The sequence below is a fragment of the Piliocolobus tephrosceles genome, chromosome 8, assembly GCF_002776525.5.
Source record: "Piliocolobus tephrosceles isolate RC106 chromosome 8, ASM277652v3, whole genome shotgun sequence".
Classification (NCBI taxonomy): Eukaryota; Metazoa; Chordata; class Mammalia; order Primates; family Cercopithecidae; genus Piliocolobus; species Piliocolobus tephrosceles.
This window is the reverse complement of record NC_045441.1, coordinates 140,022,684-140,039,397: the sequence shown is the minus strand read 5'-3', so window position 1 is coordinate 140,039,397 and position 16,714 is coordinate 140,022,684. Positions and strand designations below refer to the sequence as shown.

At 46.7% G+C, this 16,714-nt stretch overlaps 1 protein-coding gene across 8 annotated transcripts in view; it reads left to right on the top strand.

Annotated features, from left to right (window-relative positions):
• The window catches only part of PRKAG2 (protein kinase AMP-activated non-catalytic subunit gamma 2), a 321,791-nt gene that overhangs the window by 242,773 nt on the left and 62,304 nt on the right, over positions 1 to 16,714 (top strand). For 7 of the 8 annotated variants that reach the window (XM_031936094.1, XM_031936093.1, XM_031936095.1 and 4 more), the window contains one exon: positions 154 to 223. The exons of the other annotated variant lie outside the window; for it this stretch is intronic. In XM_031936094.1, the coding sequence (XP_031791954.1) occupies positions 154 to 223 (70 nt within the window). The remainder of the gene's footprint in view (positions 1 to 153; positions 224 to 16,714) is intronic. 8 annotated transcript variants of the gene reach the window in all.

The window sequence follows — 16,714 nt, the reverse complement described above, 5'->3', positions numbered from 1 at the left end:
CGCCCCCGGCCCCCGCCGCCCGCGTCCCCCGCCAGGCCCCTCCTCCCGGCGGCGCGGCAGAGCCAGGCCCGAGAGCTCGGCCGGCCGCGAGCCCGCCGGCCGGGGACGAGCGCCGCAGCTCATGCTGATCGCTGTCCTCCTCCTCCCCCTCAGGCGGCGCTGGCGGCGGCCCCGGGACCCGCGGAAGCCGGCATGCTGGAGAAGCTGGAGTTCGAGGACGAAGGTGAGTGCGCCCCGCCCGCCGGCCCGGCGCTCCCACGGCCCGGCCGCCCAAGGACCTGGACCCCCGGGGACCCCGCGCCCGGTCTCCGGCGCAGCCCCACGGCGAGTTGCGTCCTGCGGAAGCCCGGGGGCCGGGGCAGGGACCAGGGCGGGGAGGCGGGCGCCGGCGAGCTCGGGCTGCGGGGTACTGGGCGTCCGCGGAGGGGACGCGAGCCGGGCTCCCAGAGCGCAGCCCGCAGCCCGGCATCCGCACGGATGGGCGGCCCTTTTGTCCTTACTCGCAGAACTCGAATTAGAGCAAGGTGTCAGGGAGCGCTAATTGTTTGTGCTTGTCACCATGCATTCGGAGGCAACCCCGAATCATACCCACAGTCCAGACCCTTAATCGTAGACTGGTGCCCTTATCTGTGCCTGTGAAGATAACCACCGGCAGGGTGTGTCTTCTTTTTTAATGGGGAAAGTTAAATAGGAAAACCTGAAGAGGCTTATTGAATCAATCGGTGTTGAGTTCAGGCGACCCTCTCACTCCGTCATTTCTGTCGCCTCTCCTCTCGGTTCTTTTTTTCCCTCTCCTGTCTTCTTGTGTCTTACAGGTAAATAACTTGGATCTTATTTTGAGGCTGTCAACATTTGAAAGGCACGAGGTCGTTCTTTGGCAAAATTAATATTTAAAATGGAATGTGATGAGCTTTCACCAGGATCTTATTTTGAAGCTGTTAACATTTGAAGGGGATGAGCTTGCTCTTATGCAAAATTAATATGTAAAATGAAATGTGATGAGCTCAAAGTCGGGAAAGAACTTTATATAAGATGCTTGACAATTCAAGGACTTGAAAAGGCCTTCTTCACACTGTCTTGTGTGCTTCCATTATTTATTTAGCAACTTCTCTTTTTTCCGGGAGTATGGATAGAATAAAGCTCTCGAAACAAAGAATGTGCCATGTGGATGCTGTCCCTTGTGCCAACTTTACTTGAATACCTCTGTTCATTCACAGTCAGGCAATTACTTAAATAAGCCTGCACAGCCAGCATGGACGTGTTAACCCAATAGAAATAGCCGGGTGCCTGTTATCTTTTAGATTCACTGCAGCATTTCACAAACATGTTAGCTGGAAGAGAATACATTCATAGTCATTGTCATTAAAAGTGTTTGTCCATATTTATTGGTAACAAATGATGCATTTCAGAATTTTACTGGACTTAATTTGCATTTCGTCCTACAGAAAAATAATCCAGGGTCTTCATTCGAACCCATCTCACTATTCCTCAGTTTTATTATATTGCAGGCCAAATCTTGGCTACTGTCCACAGGGTAGAATGGTGTGCCCGTTCCATGAGACTTTGAATGTCTAAAGCACCAGGGTTTTGTCTCTTGTGTTAGTAAGAATGACAGTCTTTTACATTTACAATTTTTGCATGTTAACAGGGAGGCAAGAAGAGACTAGAGAGCAGCTTCTGTTCGAGAGGAACCTCTACTAATTTAGCTGTGTGACCTTGGACAAGTTACTTAACCTCTCTGTGCCTTGATTTTCTCATATCTAAAATAGAGCTAATATCAGGGTTTTGAGAATTAAATGAGACAATCCGTATCATGGCATTTGAAAACAGTGTAAACCCATAGTGAGTACTTCATAAATGTTAGTTGCTATTATTGCTTAAGTGCCATTAAGCTTGTACTGAATTCATGAGCTTTTTAAGACTTCTAGTAATGAATCTCAACACAAGAGTTTTTTCTCAACACAGATTTGGTGTCCTGTCCCTTTTCTTCTTCTTACTTGAGATTTATTAATTTAATTATGCATTTCTCTAAGCAGATATATACTCTTTTTTTTCTTTTGCATTGTGTCTGCCAATGTAATGAATGTAAAGTATTAAACCTAAGCATCTAAGAAAGGAATTTCCCCTCTTCACCCATCTATTTTTATCTGTATTGCTGTCTGTCATTCCTTTGAAGCACACTGAATCCCACGAATAACCCTGTCAAACTTTTCTAGATTCTTAAGGAGGCAGAATGTTAAACATTGACTTCGAAGCTGAGCTGAGCTGGAAGAAAGAACAGTGTTGGCGTGGTGGTCCAAATGCCGCTTTGTTTCTTTTGAACTTTAAGTTGCTTATTCATCCAAAATACAGGAAAATTGAGTATCAAGCAGAATCTCACACTTATTTAGCAGGGACAAAAGTCCCAACAGTAAGATATTACACCTCTAAATATCCTACATAATAGAGAGCCCTTGATGAGATCCTCATTTCATCTTTCAGCATCCGTCAGATATATTCCCTGTACGCGGAAACTCATGATTATTCATAGTTTCGTTACCAAGATTTTTCTGTTTCCTAATAAGTTATAACTGATACTGTATTTGTTAGAAGCATCTTGGAAGCACTGGTGAGATTAGGAAGAAAGATTGAGTTCTACCCTACCTAGTTGGGTCGTCTTTGGCCTGGGTTATGACAGGAGCTGCCATCCCTTTTCTGCTGTCAACTCTTCTTACCACAAGAGGGACGTTGTAAGTAAGGGTGGGTTTGAGGACCTCACTGCTCTATGGGAAAGTCTTGACCAAGTTCCTGTCTGTGTATCCGTGAAGTGCAGACTTCTCTTACTCCGCAGGCTCAGTGCCCCTCCCTCTCTGTGCATAAGAATAGCCAGAGATCTTTTTAAAAGGCCGATTCCAGTTCTCTAGGTCTGGGGTGGGACCTGCCTAACACAGGGGCTGCTGCTGCTGCCGGTTCACAGACCCCTCTTGGAATAACAGGACACAGGCTGGCCAACTTTTTCTTTAAAGGGCCAGATAGTAAATATTTTAGCCTTTGCGGGTGTTATGGTCTCAGTTTCTGTCGCAACCACTCAATTTACCCTTGTAGCAAGAAAGCAGAAAGCAGCTAACACAATCCAATGGGCGGGGCTGGGCTCCAGTAACACTTCTTTACCAAAATCCAGATTTGGCCCTCATAGTGTGCCGGCCCCCTCTCTGTGTTTCCCTCACTGTGTCTGTGCCTTAGGAGGTGGCACGTGATGAGGGCTGCATGCTCTCCGTGCCACACCAATCTTAGTCGGACTTCAGGGCGCAGCTCAAGTCTTATCTGGTCTCCGAGGCCTTCCCTGAATAACCTCTGTACTTCTCTGGTGTTCACCTTTCTCTCCCCTCCCCCGTGCCTACTGCTGCTGCTGGCACATGGCAAGTTCTCAGCAGTGCTTCGGATCTCAATGATTTCATTAAGTGTTTGTAGTTACTTTGTGGGGATATTGGGGGAGGAAATGGTTCTGTGTATGAGAAGCCTTGCCCATAGCAATCCCCCCCCCCTTTTTTTTTGCTCCCTCCCTCCCTCAGGGTCTCACTCTTACCTGGGGTGAAGTACAGTGATACAACCTCAGTTCACTGAAGCCTCAACCTCCTGGGTTCAAGTAGTGCTTCCGCCTCCCAAGTAGCTGGGACTTCAGGCTCATGCCACCATGCCTGGCTAATTTTTGTACTTTAGTAGAGATGGGGTTTCACTATGATGGCCAAGCTGGTCTCAAACTCCTGGGCTCAACTGATCTGGCCGCTGCAGCCTCCCAAACTCCTGGGACCTACAGGCATGAGCCATGGTGCCCAGCCAGCAATCCCTTTCTGTGTTTACTTTTTCTGTTTGTGATTGTTACACCGACCACATCTTTGCTGTGTTTGTGTTTATCTGTATTAACTGCCTTGAACTAACTTACTGGCCAGGACCAAGCACAGAGTACTTGTAAGCACCTAAACACAACTCACGAATGCTTTTTGAAGTAGATAATTATTCAGCAGTTTTATCCATGATTAATAAACCTGCTGTACTCTGGCACCACTTCACGAAGTCTGCAGCCTCTTTAGAGCTGTCTGCATTCTCTCCCAGCTGCCGTAGGAGTTGGGCTATTTCACGTTTTTGATAACTTGCTGTGGCGGTTTTACCTGCTTCTTAGCAGAGTGTGTCTTACCAGACTGACTGTCTCTCTTCTTCCTCTTCATTTGCCGCTGATTTCATCCCAGTTCAGCCATTCTGTCCTATTCTTCCTCACTTGCAAAGATTTCCAAAGTAGAATCCAGGCTGGGCGTGGTGGCTCACCATTGTAATCCCAGCACTTTGGGAGACAGAGGCAGGAAGATTGCTTAAGGCCAGGAGTTCAAGACCAGCCTGGGCAACATGATGAGACCCCGTCTCTATAAAAAATTTTAAAAATTAGCTAGGCATGGTGGTGCACACCTGGGGTTCCAGCTACTCGGGAGGCTGAGGTGGGAGGATCACCCGAGTGCTTATGGTTGCACCACTGTACTTCAGCCTGGAGTAATTTCGTGTCTCAAACAACAACAACAATGAAGTAGAATCCTCTTTCCAGAACTTGCCTCAATCTTGCCTTCTTTTTTTTTTTGACACAGTCTCGCTGTGTTGCCCAGGCTGGAGTACGGTGGTACAATCTTGGTTCACTGCAACCTCCACCTCTCAGGCTCAAGTAATTCTCATGCCTCAGCCTCCTGAGTAGCTAGGATTACAAGCATGCGCCACCATGCCTGATTAAGTTTTGTATTTTTAGTAGAGATGGGGTTTCGCCATGGTGCCCAGGCTGGTCTTGAACTCCTGGCCTCAAGTGATCTGCCTGCCTCAGCCTCCCAAAGTGCTGGGATTACAGAGGTATGCCACTGCACCCATCCAATCTTGCTTGTTTCTAGCAAAACTGGTCAACCTCACCTATAGTGATCAAAATAGGTAACAGTAGGGGCCATGTTTCGTAGGAGGGAAAGGAAGCGTTGTTTTTCAGTGAGGCATCTCGGGATTCAGGCCCAGAGTATTTCCTCGGACAACCGGTGAGGTCTCGGGGCTTTGTTCTGTTGTTGCTGCTGTTGTTAAGAGCTTTCTCTGTAAACCCAGGGGGCCGGCACGCGCTGATCTTTTGCTTTTCTCTCTAGCTCCAAAATCAGACCTCAAAGTAACCAATAATCACTCTTTATAAATAAACAAAACAAAAATATGTGTTCACTCAAAACTCATTCACTCTCAACTGGAGTGCATAACACCCTGAGTAGGCGAAGATTGGTTCTTGTTGGGAGACAAAAACATTGCAGCTGTTACAGTGGGTTTTGGCCACCCGAAGGGCCACGGTACGTGAATAAATACCCTGTATATCTGTGCTGTTAAAATGTCGTGGGGGTAGGACAGTTAGGGGGAGAATGTATAAAAAAGACTCGGGGCGGGGAGCATAGTGAAAACAAGGCTTAGAAGCTGCTGGAACTTGCTTAAGGGAGAATTGCCTGTCTGTATTTGTGGTCATCTATTGAATTATTCCCTTGTCTCGGCTCTCACAGCCAAGAGTCAACTTGCAAGTTTCTTGACTCTGCTGCAGGGCACTGACCTCTACTGGTGGAGATACCAAAGTGGCAGGTGTGTGGGCTCAGCCTGGTACTTGCTGATCATTACTTACGACACGAGAAAGGCTCAGGTGATTATCTGCTTTCCAAACTCTACCCTTCCCTGCTGAGTTCACACACTCTTCGTAGATAAGAGACTTACTGTTTCTGGATTATGAGTAGTTACAATTGTATGACATCCCTGTAATTAAAGTTGTTCCTCTGGAGCTGGCCCCGTATGTAACATATTGCCCTATTCCGTAGGGTCTAGGTACACATTTCAGTATCTCTGAAGTCAGGATGTGACTTCACATTTGGTGGTGTCTCCAACTTGGTGAGGTAGGGTAGTTGTCTTGGAGTAGATAGGGGTTTTGTCGCCAGAAGATCCCTGATGAGTTTAAGCAGAGGACAATGCTGGGAGGATTCGGGGGTATCTGTAAGTGGGACTCGTCACCAGGCTTCGCAGGTAACTGGAACCAGCTGGAAAGTCATCAGGGCCCAGGGCATTGAGCACCTCTGGCCATTGCTTTAGGGCCACAAAACCTCCCATCTCAGAACTTTCTCTGCTTCCTGGTGGATGTGTTGAAGAATGGCCTCTCGCCCGTACTGCTGTTCAGCTCCGACCCCACAGCCAGCTGAGCCGAGTCCTTACCCAGGCTTCAGACCCTTGTGACATAACTCACATCCCATGTAATTCCCTCTCCTCCTGCAGTGCTGGGTATGGACCTCTCGCTGTCCTGCCCAAGGCCCGCATCTCGTCCTGTGCCCTCACCCTGGAGGTTGTGCTCTCCTTCAGGGCTCGGATTCCCCTGACACTGATCTTTCTGTGCCCATCTCCTTCCCTCCCCTTCCTCCTTCGGTTTGTTTTCTTTCTTTGTAACCAGGCTGATTCCATAAATGCCCGCATCCTCCCAGCTGTTCTAACAGGAAAGCTGTTTGACTCCAGGTTCAAGAGAACAGCTCCTTGCTGCTGCTCCTGGCTTGTTCACCTCTCTCCCTCACTCCCAGCCAGTGTCATCTTCCTATGAACCATTCTAGCAGCCGAGCTCTCCCAGCGCCTGCTCTGCCCCCTCCCATTAATTTGCCATGCTGCTGTTGGAGGTATTTCCTTCAAACAGATTTCTGATCCCCTCGCCTCCGGTACTTTTCCTTCGCCTGTAGGAGTCCGCACTTCCCGGCCCGCCCTCCTTGCCCCCTTCTCCTCCCTCCCCAGCCTCACCTGGTGCCTCTGTCCTTGCATTTCCCTCCAGCTACTCTGGCCTTTGTCAGCTTCCTCAAACTGCCTTGCTTCTCCGGGCCTGCCGGACTTGACACAGACAGCGCTTGCTCTCTGGATCGTTCCTTCCTCTCTTTTGCTGGTTTTCTCCAAGTCTCAGGTTAGATGTCACTTCCTCAGGGAAGCCTTCCCAGAAGACCCGATGAGGACTTCCCGTGCTATCTCATGATCCCTCACAGTTGATAGGTGCTGTTGGGGGGATGCACTTCTTTGTATTTCTCAGTAGCGCCTCCTATTTCTTTGCCGTGACATGGTAAGCTCTGTGAGGATGGAGACTGAAAACTTAGTATTTGCCAGGTCTTGAGGCTACCGGAATGAGTAGTAAACATTTGTCACACAAATGAACGTATGTATTTTGGAGCTTATGCTTTTACTCTGGGACCTAGGCTTGCCATACTTCAGGTGGTTAATGTTATTTCTTACAAAGACATAAGGCATTTCTCTTTGAGGCATTGGAGAAATGAGAGAGAATGCATTTGCCATGTTGACGGTGCATGAATCAAAGAGCAGTGAGGGCGGAGCAACAGAGGAAGTGAAATGACTGTGTGAACCCCGGAGGTGTGGAAGGCTTCTCCACCCAACGGTGACGTCAGGGCCTGTGACGTTGACAGCTGAGTAACTGGAAGGCAGTAGCAAGTGGGTAGAGGGGGACGGCTCGCCTGCGGAATCTGGCATCGGAGGAAAGCGCCTTGACACGTTCCTTTCATGGCCGCGTTACACTTGGGCTCAGGTGAGGGGAAACAGAGTCAGGTTCATCTCTGATATGAAAAGGGAAGCGCGATTTTGGGGAAGGGAACTCGTCTGGGAACCTTCTGGCTAAATTTTAGTCACTTTTTAATCTGTTTAATATGCTGCCTTGGCCGAGTGCTGTGGCTCACCCTGTAATCCCAGCACTTTGGGAGGCCAAGGTGGATGGATCTTTTGAATCCAGGAGTTTGAGATTGGCCTCGGCAACATGGTGAAATCCTGTCTCTATAAAAATAAATAAATAATACAGAAAATTAGCCAGGCACGGGCACGGGAGGTGGGAAGATCACCTGAGTTCAGGAGGTTGAGGCTGCACTGAACCATAATGACATCACTGCATTCTAGCTGGGGCAACAGAGCGAGACCTTGTCTCAAAAAATACACACACACACACACACACACACACACACGCTGCCTTCTGTCCCACTTGGAGCTGTTTCCCACGTATCTGAATTTATATAACATCAATAAAGATTCTGAATATCATGCTAACTGATTCATTTTATTTTAGGTTGTACTTTGGTCATTTGTAACTAACAGGAAGTTGCTAGCAATAAATTGCTATTTTATGAATCCTTTTCCACATTTTCTTGGAAGTGGAATGTTTCATTGCTCCATCAAGACCTCCTCCCCAGTACACACATGCACATTCTAACACGCTTATTTACCCCCTTTTCTTGACTCTCACTCTTCACGTTGATTTCTCTAGCTTTGAAGCTTATACATACGATGTACCCCCCCTTTTTTAATGCATGTGTAATTAGAGCCATAGCAATTCAGAGCATGAGTCGGATTTATCTTAGAGTCTCATTTCTTCTGCTTAATGACACCTTTCGTAAGTTACTTAAAGTGAAACCTTTAGTAAGTTACTTAAAGCTTTGATTTCTTCATGTGTAACTTGGACATAATAGTACCTAGCCAGGAGGATTATATATGGATTAAATAACATGGGCATGACATCCACTAGAGCTGGGCTCCCCAACCCCCTAGCCACACACCACTACTGTTAGGAACCGGCCCACACAGCAGGTGAGCAGCAGGCGAGCGAGCATCACCTCCTGAGCTCGGCCCCTGTCAGATCAGCAGCAGCATTAGATTCTCATAGGAGCGCCAACCCTACTGGGAACTGCACAAGCGAGGGATCTAGGCTGCACATTCTTTATGAGCTTTTCTTTTCTTTTTGTTTTTTGAGGCAGAGTCTTGCTTTGTCGCCCAGGCTGGAATGCAGTGGCGAAATCTTGGTTCACTGCAACCTCCACCTCTCAGGTTCCAGCGATTCTCCTGCCTCAGCCTCCCAAGTAGCTGGGATTACAGGCACTTGCCACCATGCCCAACTCATTTTTGTATTTTTGTAGAGACGGGGTTTTACCATGTTGGCCAGGCTGGTCTCGAACTCCTGACCTCGTGATCCGCCCGCCTCAGCCTCCCAAAGTGCTGGGATTATAGGCGTGAGCCACTGTGCCCGGCCTTCCTTATGAGACTCTAACTCATGCCAGATGATCTGAGGTGGAACAATTTCATCCTGAAACCATCTCCCCCACTCCCCCATCCAGGGAAAAATTGACTTCCACAAAACCGGTCCCTGCCAAAAAGACTGGGGACCACTGCAGTAGAGGGCCTGGGATGTAGTACAGTCTCCATCAGCAGTAACTGTGATGATGACTAGGAAGACAAGAAGAAACCGAGCAAAATTTTTCAGTGATTCCAGCGATTCTGTTCCTCTGCACTGTCAGACTTTGCCCCGTGTGAACACAGGTGTGTATGCCACATACAGTTGGCAGCTTTTGCGATTGGATGTTTGTGCTTATCCCTATTCCTGAGAAATGCCCTCAGGAAAGATGATGTGTCACCGTTTTACAAATGAAGGAATTCAGGCTCAAGGGTATTAATTTGCTCAAACTCACAAGAAGGGCAGTAAGAGTTCTGATCTAGGGTTGGTCTAGATGCTTCTGTCTGTCTTCTCCATTGCCTCCCATTTGAACTCGGAGTACCTTCAGTAGTCCCCCTTGGTGAACGCTGGCTTGCTACCTGACATCTATCGGTGACTTATTGTAATGGCTCTGCCAATGGGTTTTTCGTGTTTTGATTTGCAGTAGTAATTCTTGTCAGTGCTGTCACACATTGTAAAAACAATGGCACGCCATGGTAGAAACCGCCAGAGGACGCACAACAGAAAGATCCGTCGTATTGCAAAATCCCGAAGGTGCACACATTTATGGACATATGTGTAATCTCTGTGGAACTCCAGTGTTTCATTATGAGTTAGGATAGCCTTTTGTCAGAGCCTCAAACTTCAGGACTCTTGTGGGGACTTGGATGAATTGCCCATCTTGAATTCCTCAGAATAAATTCACCGAATTGCTCTGCCACTCTTGTGACTCGGTGGTTTGCTAAATACATTCACTTACCTCTCTCCCTCCTAAAGTCTGCTGAAATGACATAGATCAATGAAATCAATTACAAAGGTAGTGATGCTTAATACAAACAAAAACTTAGTTTTTGGAGAAGTCAAAGTGGATAAACCTTTGTCAAGTCTGTTCAGGAAAAAATGGGTGAAAATGCAAAGCTTTAGAAAGAAGAGAAGCTTCTTAACTATAAATGCAGAGATCTTTAAAAGTAATGTTGATCGCTGGGCACGGTGGCTCACGCCTGTAATCCCAGCACTTTGGGAGGCCGAGGCGGGCGGATCACGAGGTCAGGAGATGCAGACCATCCTGGCGAACACGGTGAAACCCCGTCTCTACCAAAAATACAAAAAATTAGCCGGGTGTGGTGGCGGCACCTGTAGTCCCTGCTACTCAGGAGGCGGAGGCAGGAGAAAGGCAGGAGCCCGGGAGGCGGAGCTTGCAGTGAGCCGAGATCGAGCCACTGCACTCCAGCCTGGGTGACAGAGTGAGACTCCGTCTCAAAAAAAAAAAAAAAAAAAAAAAAAGCAATGTTGATCAAAGCACACTGGCCGGGCATGGTGGTTCACGCCTGTAATCCCAGCACTTTGAGAGGCCGAAGTGGGAGGATCCCTTGAGCCCGGCAGTTCAAGACCAGCCTGGGCACCATGGGAAAACCCCGCGTCGACAAAAACAATACGAAAACTATCCGGATGTCCTGATGCACGCCTGTGGTCCCAGCTACTTGGGACGCTGAGGTGGGAGGAGAGCTTGAGCCCAGGAGGTGGAGGTGGCGGTGAGCCAAGACCACACCACTGCACTCCAGCCTGGGCAACAGAGATGGTGCACTTCAAATTGGCGCACTCTATGAATGTGAATTTTATGTCAAACTATTTTTGTAGGTTTGTGTGTGTGTGTGTGTGTGTATGTGTGTGTGTGTCTGTGTCTGTCTGTCACCCAGGCTGTCTCCAACTCCTGAGCTCAAGCCATCCTTCCACATGAGCCTCCCAAAGTCCTAGGATTACAGGCATGAGCTATTGCACCCAGCCCCAATAAAGCTGTTTTTTAAATAAGGTAATTGAAAGGTCTTATTCTTCTTCTGCTACAGAAAAGCATGCTATTCTATTCAGCCTGTTTATGGATGAATTCTGTAAACCTTTTCAGGAACAGTTAATGCCTTATTTAAATTATTTTAGAACATAGGGAAATATGGAAAGCTTCCCAGCTCCTTCTGTAAAACTAGTTTGATCCTGAAATCAAAGCCAGAAGAACATAGCACACGAAGAAGAAAAGAGGTGATCAGTCTTACATTTAAAATGTGGGCAAAGCTCCTAAACAAACACTAGGTATGCAGTATTAAAAGTCTAATATATTGTGGTCAAGTAAGGCTTATCTTAGAAATACAAATATTCTTCTGTAGATTAAGAAACTGTGGCTGGGCAAGGTAGCTCATGCCAGTAATCCCAGGCCTTTGGGAGGCCAAGGTGGGCGGCTCAGGTAATCCCAGCCCTTTGGGGGGTCAAGATGGGTGGATCAGGTAATCCCAGGCCTTTGGGAGGGCAAGGTGGGTGAATCACTTGAGCCAAGAGTTCAAGACCAACCTGGGCAACATGACAAAACCCTGTCTTTAATTTTTTTTTATTAAAAAATAATTTTTAAATAATCTATTAAGGAGCTGGATGTGGTGGCTAACACCTGTAATCCTAACACTTTGGGAGGCCAAGGTGAAAGGATTGCTTGAAGCCAGGAGTTCAAGACCAGCCTGGACAACATAGCAAGACTCCCATCTCTACAAACAATAAAAAAAAAAAAATTCGGCAGGTATGGTAGCAGATGCCTGCAGTCCCAGCCACTCAGGAGGCTGAGGCAGGAGGATTGTTTGAGCCTGGCAGTTTGAGATGGCGGTGAGCAATGCTCATGCCACTGCACTGTAGCCTGGGCAATAGAGTGAGAGGCCATGGTAGGAGGATCTCTTGAGTTTGAGGCCAGCCTGGGCATTATAATGTGACCCTATCTCTAAAGAAAGAATGAGAGAGAGAAAGAAAAAGAATAAATTGCTTAAGGAATTAATGTCGTTGATAAAGGAGAGAAAGTGGTAGTAATCTCAGTAGATACTGAAGTAGCAATTAATAAAATTCCACATATGTTCCTTTTTAAAAATCCTTAATAAACCAGGGATATGAGGAAACTTCTTTAAGTTGCTAAAGGTATACCTGCTGACAGCCAGCAGGGGCAGCAGCTGTCTAATTCCTGGTGCAGGTGAAGTCTCCCAGATTCATGGAACCGAATGTTTATGTTTTCAATTTTTTTTTTTTTGAGACAGAGTCTCGCTCTGTCACCCAGGCTAGCGCACAGTGGTGCCATCTCGGCTCACTGCAACCTCTGCCTCCTCCTGGGTTCAAGTGATTCTCCTGTCTCAGCCTCCCGAATAGCTGGGATTACAGGTATGTGCCGCCACGCCCAGCTAATTTTTGTATTTTTAGTAGAGATGGGGTTTCACCATGTTGGCCAGGCTGGTCTTGAACTCCTGACCTCAGCTGATCTGCCCACCTTGGTCCCCCAAAGTGCTGGGATTACAGGCATAAGCCACCGCGTCTAGCAGGTTTTCTGATTTTTTTCAGATTTTGGAATATTTACATACACATAATGAGATACCTTGGGGATGAGGACTCAATTTTACACACGAAATTCATATTTCATATATACCTTATATACGTAGTCTGAAGGTTATTTTATACAATTCTTTAATAACTTTGTGCATGAAACAAAGTTTGTATAGATTGAACCATCAGAAAGCAAAGGTGCCACTGTCTCAGCCACCCCTGTGGACAGTCTGGCATCACCATGGTTCCTGACTCTGAATTTATATTACTGACAAATACAGTGAAAAACCGATGTGTTGAGGGTAACTTATGGCATCGTGTTGGCGCTTGGAAAGTTTTGCGTTTTGGAGCATTTGGGATTTTACGTTTTTGGATTATGGATGCTCCACTGTACCTGCCAAGGTGATTCTCACTCTCCTGGCCTGGCTGGTGCTTGCTGCTTCATCCCTGTGAGCTCTCCTTGGCCATCACCATTGCTCCAGCTTCATCACTGGGTTCTCTTCCCTGAGAAAGGAATCATTGGCTGTAGTAGATGCTTCAATTATGTATTAGTAGTTCCTAGAATTCTATGCAAAGCCATTTTAAAACTCTGACGGGAGCCACATACAATTTCAAGGTCATTGCTTTGTCCTTGACTTTCCTTTGGCATTGATTGCAACTCACTTTGAACTAATTGGGCAAACTCTGCCTTGATCCTGCCTGTGCTTTTTCTTCTTTCCTAATAACTCTTCTACTGCCCCCTTACTTAGAAGAGTGTGTGTCTTTTCTTGCCCATGTACACATTTGCCCACACACACAAAGCCAAATGCAAAAAGCATGGAAAGGGGAAAAATACTAACAGACTTCATTTACTCTGCTACCTTATAATTGTAAATCCTGTAAAATTATGTTTAAGATTTGCCTTTGTTTCTGTTCATGTTTCTAGGCACTTTAGAAAAACGTACGGACTTTTACTTTATTTTTTGAGATGGAGTCTCGCTCTGTTGCCCAGGCTGGAGTGCAGTGGTGCGATCTCAGCTCACTGCAACCTCCACCTCCTGGGTTCAAGCAATTCTTCTGCCTCAGTCTCCCAAGTAGCTGGAATTACAGGTGCCCACCACCATGCCTGGCTAATTTTTGTAATTTTAGTAGAGATGGGGTTTCACCATGTTGACCAGGCTGGTTTCAGACTCCCAACCTCAAATGACCCACCTGCTTCGGCCTCCCAAAATGCTGGGATTACAAGCATGAGCCACCACACCTCGCCTATTTTACTTTATTTTATTTTATTTATATTTATTTTGAGACAGAGTCTTGCTCTTATCACCCAGGCTAGAGTGCAGTGGCATGGGCTCGGCTCACTGCAACCTCCACCTCCTGGGTTCAAGCGATTCTCCTGCCTCAGGTTCCTGAGTAGCTGGGATTACAGGCATCTACCACCATGTCCGGCTGATTTTTGTACTTTTAGTAGAGATGGGGTTTCGCCATGTTGGCCAGGCTGGTCTCGAACTCCTGACCTCAAGTGATCTGCCTACCTCGGCCTCCCAAAGTGCTGGAATTATAGGCATGAGCTGCCATGCCCGGCCTTATTTTTTTTTAGTAGAGATGAGGTTTAACTGTGTTGCCTAGGCTGGTCTTGAACTCCTGAGCTCAAGTGATCCTCCCACCTTGGCTTCCCAAAGTGCTAAGATTACAGCCATGAGCCACCACACCCAGCCAACTTATGAGTTTCATTTTTTCTCTTCCATATACTTCTGACTTTCACATTCCTCTTCTTTGCTTATTTCTTACTCAGATATTTTTAACAGTTTTCTAAAAAGAGAAAATACTATATGAATATAGTAAACTTGTATTTCTAAATGCAGAATAAAGTATAAAGATACATTTTAACATTGATAATTTTTTTGGAATTACAGTGAAATTCAGCATATTAAGTTAAAATTGTGAATAAGGAATCGGGGTTTTTTTGTTTGTTTTTTTTTTTTGGTTTGGGGAGTTTTTAAGTGAAGTTTGCGATAGTGTGTAAATTTTTTTTTAAAATGCATTTTATTCTTATGCACTTAGTCTTTAAGACAGATTTTGAATCTTTTACTATGACCTGTGATTAATGAATATGTGGTGTTTTTTTCTGTTAACATGATTCTTTTAAAAAAACTCAACAATGCTATTAACAACAATAACAACAAAAATATTCTAATATTACATAACATCAAAGAATGTCCTTGCATAAGATGATATTTTTTGTTTCAAAATTGTATTATGAAAAGTTCTAAACCTATGAAATGGTAGAGAGAATGGTTCAATGCATTCCAAATAGCCACCATCCACCTTCAACACCTCAATTCTTAGGACAACCTTGTTTCATCAACACCCTCACCTACATCCCCACCCTCGGATTATTTGCAGGTGAATCCCAGGTCCAGTGGTGCCTTGGTGCTTCACGAAGCAGTGTGCCTGCCCACCCGCCCTCCGTCGCTCTTGTTGCCAGGCTGGAAGGCAATGGCGTGATCTTGGCTCACTGCACCCTCCGCCTCCGGGTTCAAGCGATTCTCCTACTTCAGCCTCCCCGAGTAGCTGGAATTACAGGCACCCACCACCACGCCCGGCTAATTTTGCCTTTGTTTCGTAGAGACAGGGTTTCTCCACATTGGTCAGGCTGGTCTTGTACTCCTGACCTCAGGTGTACAAAGTGCTGGGATTAGAAGCGTGAACCACCGCACCCAGCCTAGTAGTGTGCATTTCTAAAGGCCCTTGGCGGTCTGGTCCTGAGTAACTTTCCTGTCACATCTGCAGCCACATCCCATGAGTGCTAGACGGCAGCTGTTTCAGACTAAGATACGGCTACATGATTCTTCAAACATGCCATGCTCTTTGGGACCTCTGTCTTTGTATGTGCTATTGCATCTTCCTAGAATGTTTCTTCTTCTCTTCTCTCTCAAACACTTCCTCGCAGGATCCAGCTCACATCCCCTTGGCTGTGGAGGCTTCTCTGGCTCCTCCTGTGTGTGTTCCTGTAGCCCTCTGCAGTACTTCACCCGCAGTGCTTATCACACTGCACAGTCCAAACACTCCTGCAGGACGGGGACCAGCCTGCCATGGGGCAGTATTTGGGGTGTCTCCTGGGTCCTGCAGAAGCAATCTGCCTTCTTCAAGGGTCTGTGGATTCTCTCAGCTTTCCTGGTCTATTCCTGCAGTAGTTCTGGACCAAAAGTTCACAGTGCAAGTTTCCACACGCTGCTCTGTCTATCCGAGTGGGAGCTGCAATCCAGTCCTGCTTCCTATCCACTATTTTCCCTTGAATGTGTGTTTTAAAATACAATAGTCAGTGGTCGTGATAAAAGAGGTGGGGGTTTAACTTGTTATCAGGTGTATGAGTGTGCATGTGTGCGTGTGTGTGTTCCTGTCTGCATGTGTGCATGTGTGTGGGTGTGTGCCTGTCTGTGCATGTATGCGTGTGTGTGCCTGTCTGTGTGCGTGTGTGTGTGTACATGCGTGCATGCACGTGCACCTGCTTCCTCCCGACCTCATTGCCTGCGCTGGCCAAGCGAACTTCTCTCTTGTGGTAGCTGGACTACAGCTCCAAAAGCCTACCCTGAGAAGCCACTGCGCCCTGCAAGGCACACATACATTCCGCCTGGTCTTCACACCCCCACCACCCACAGCACTATTAAAGTGAACCCTCTAACCAGTGGCAAAATCTGCTTGCCATGGAGGACGTCAGTAATTGACTAAGTCAGGGCCCCACAACTACAGGAGCTGGTGTGAGTGAACAGTTACTGTCCTCTGTACACACAGGCTCTGATCCTGCCCTGTGTTTACCCTGCTGGTGTGCGAGTGGTAGACGGGGGCATTTGGCTTGCAACAGGCAGAGGTCCCAGTGGTGTTGAAGGTACAGCAACATCATTAGAGAATCAAGGGTTTTGATTTGCATTTCTCTAATGAGCAGTAGTGTTGAGGTTTTTTTCATATTCTTGTTAGCCATGTGTATGTCTTCTTTTGAAAAATGTCCGTTCATGTCCTTTGCCCACTTTTTAACTGGGTTGTTTGATTTTTTTCTTGTCAATTTGTTTAAGTTCCTTATTGATCCTGGATATTGGACCTATGTTGGATGCATCCTTTGTAAATATTTTCTCCCATTCTGTAGGT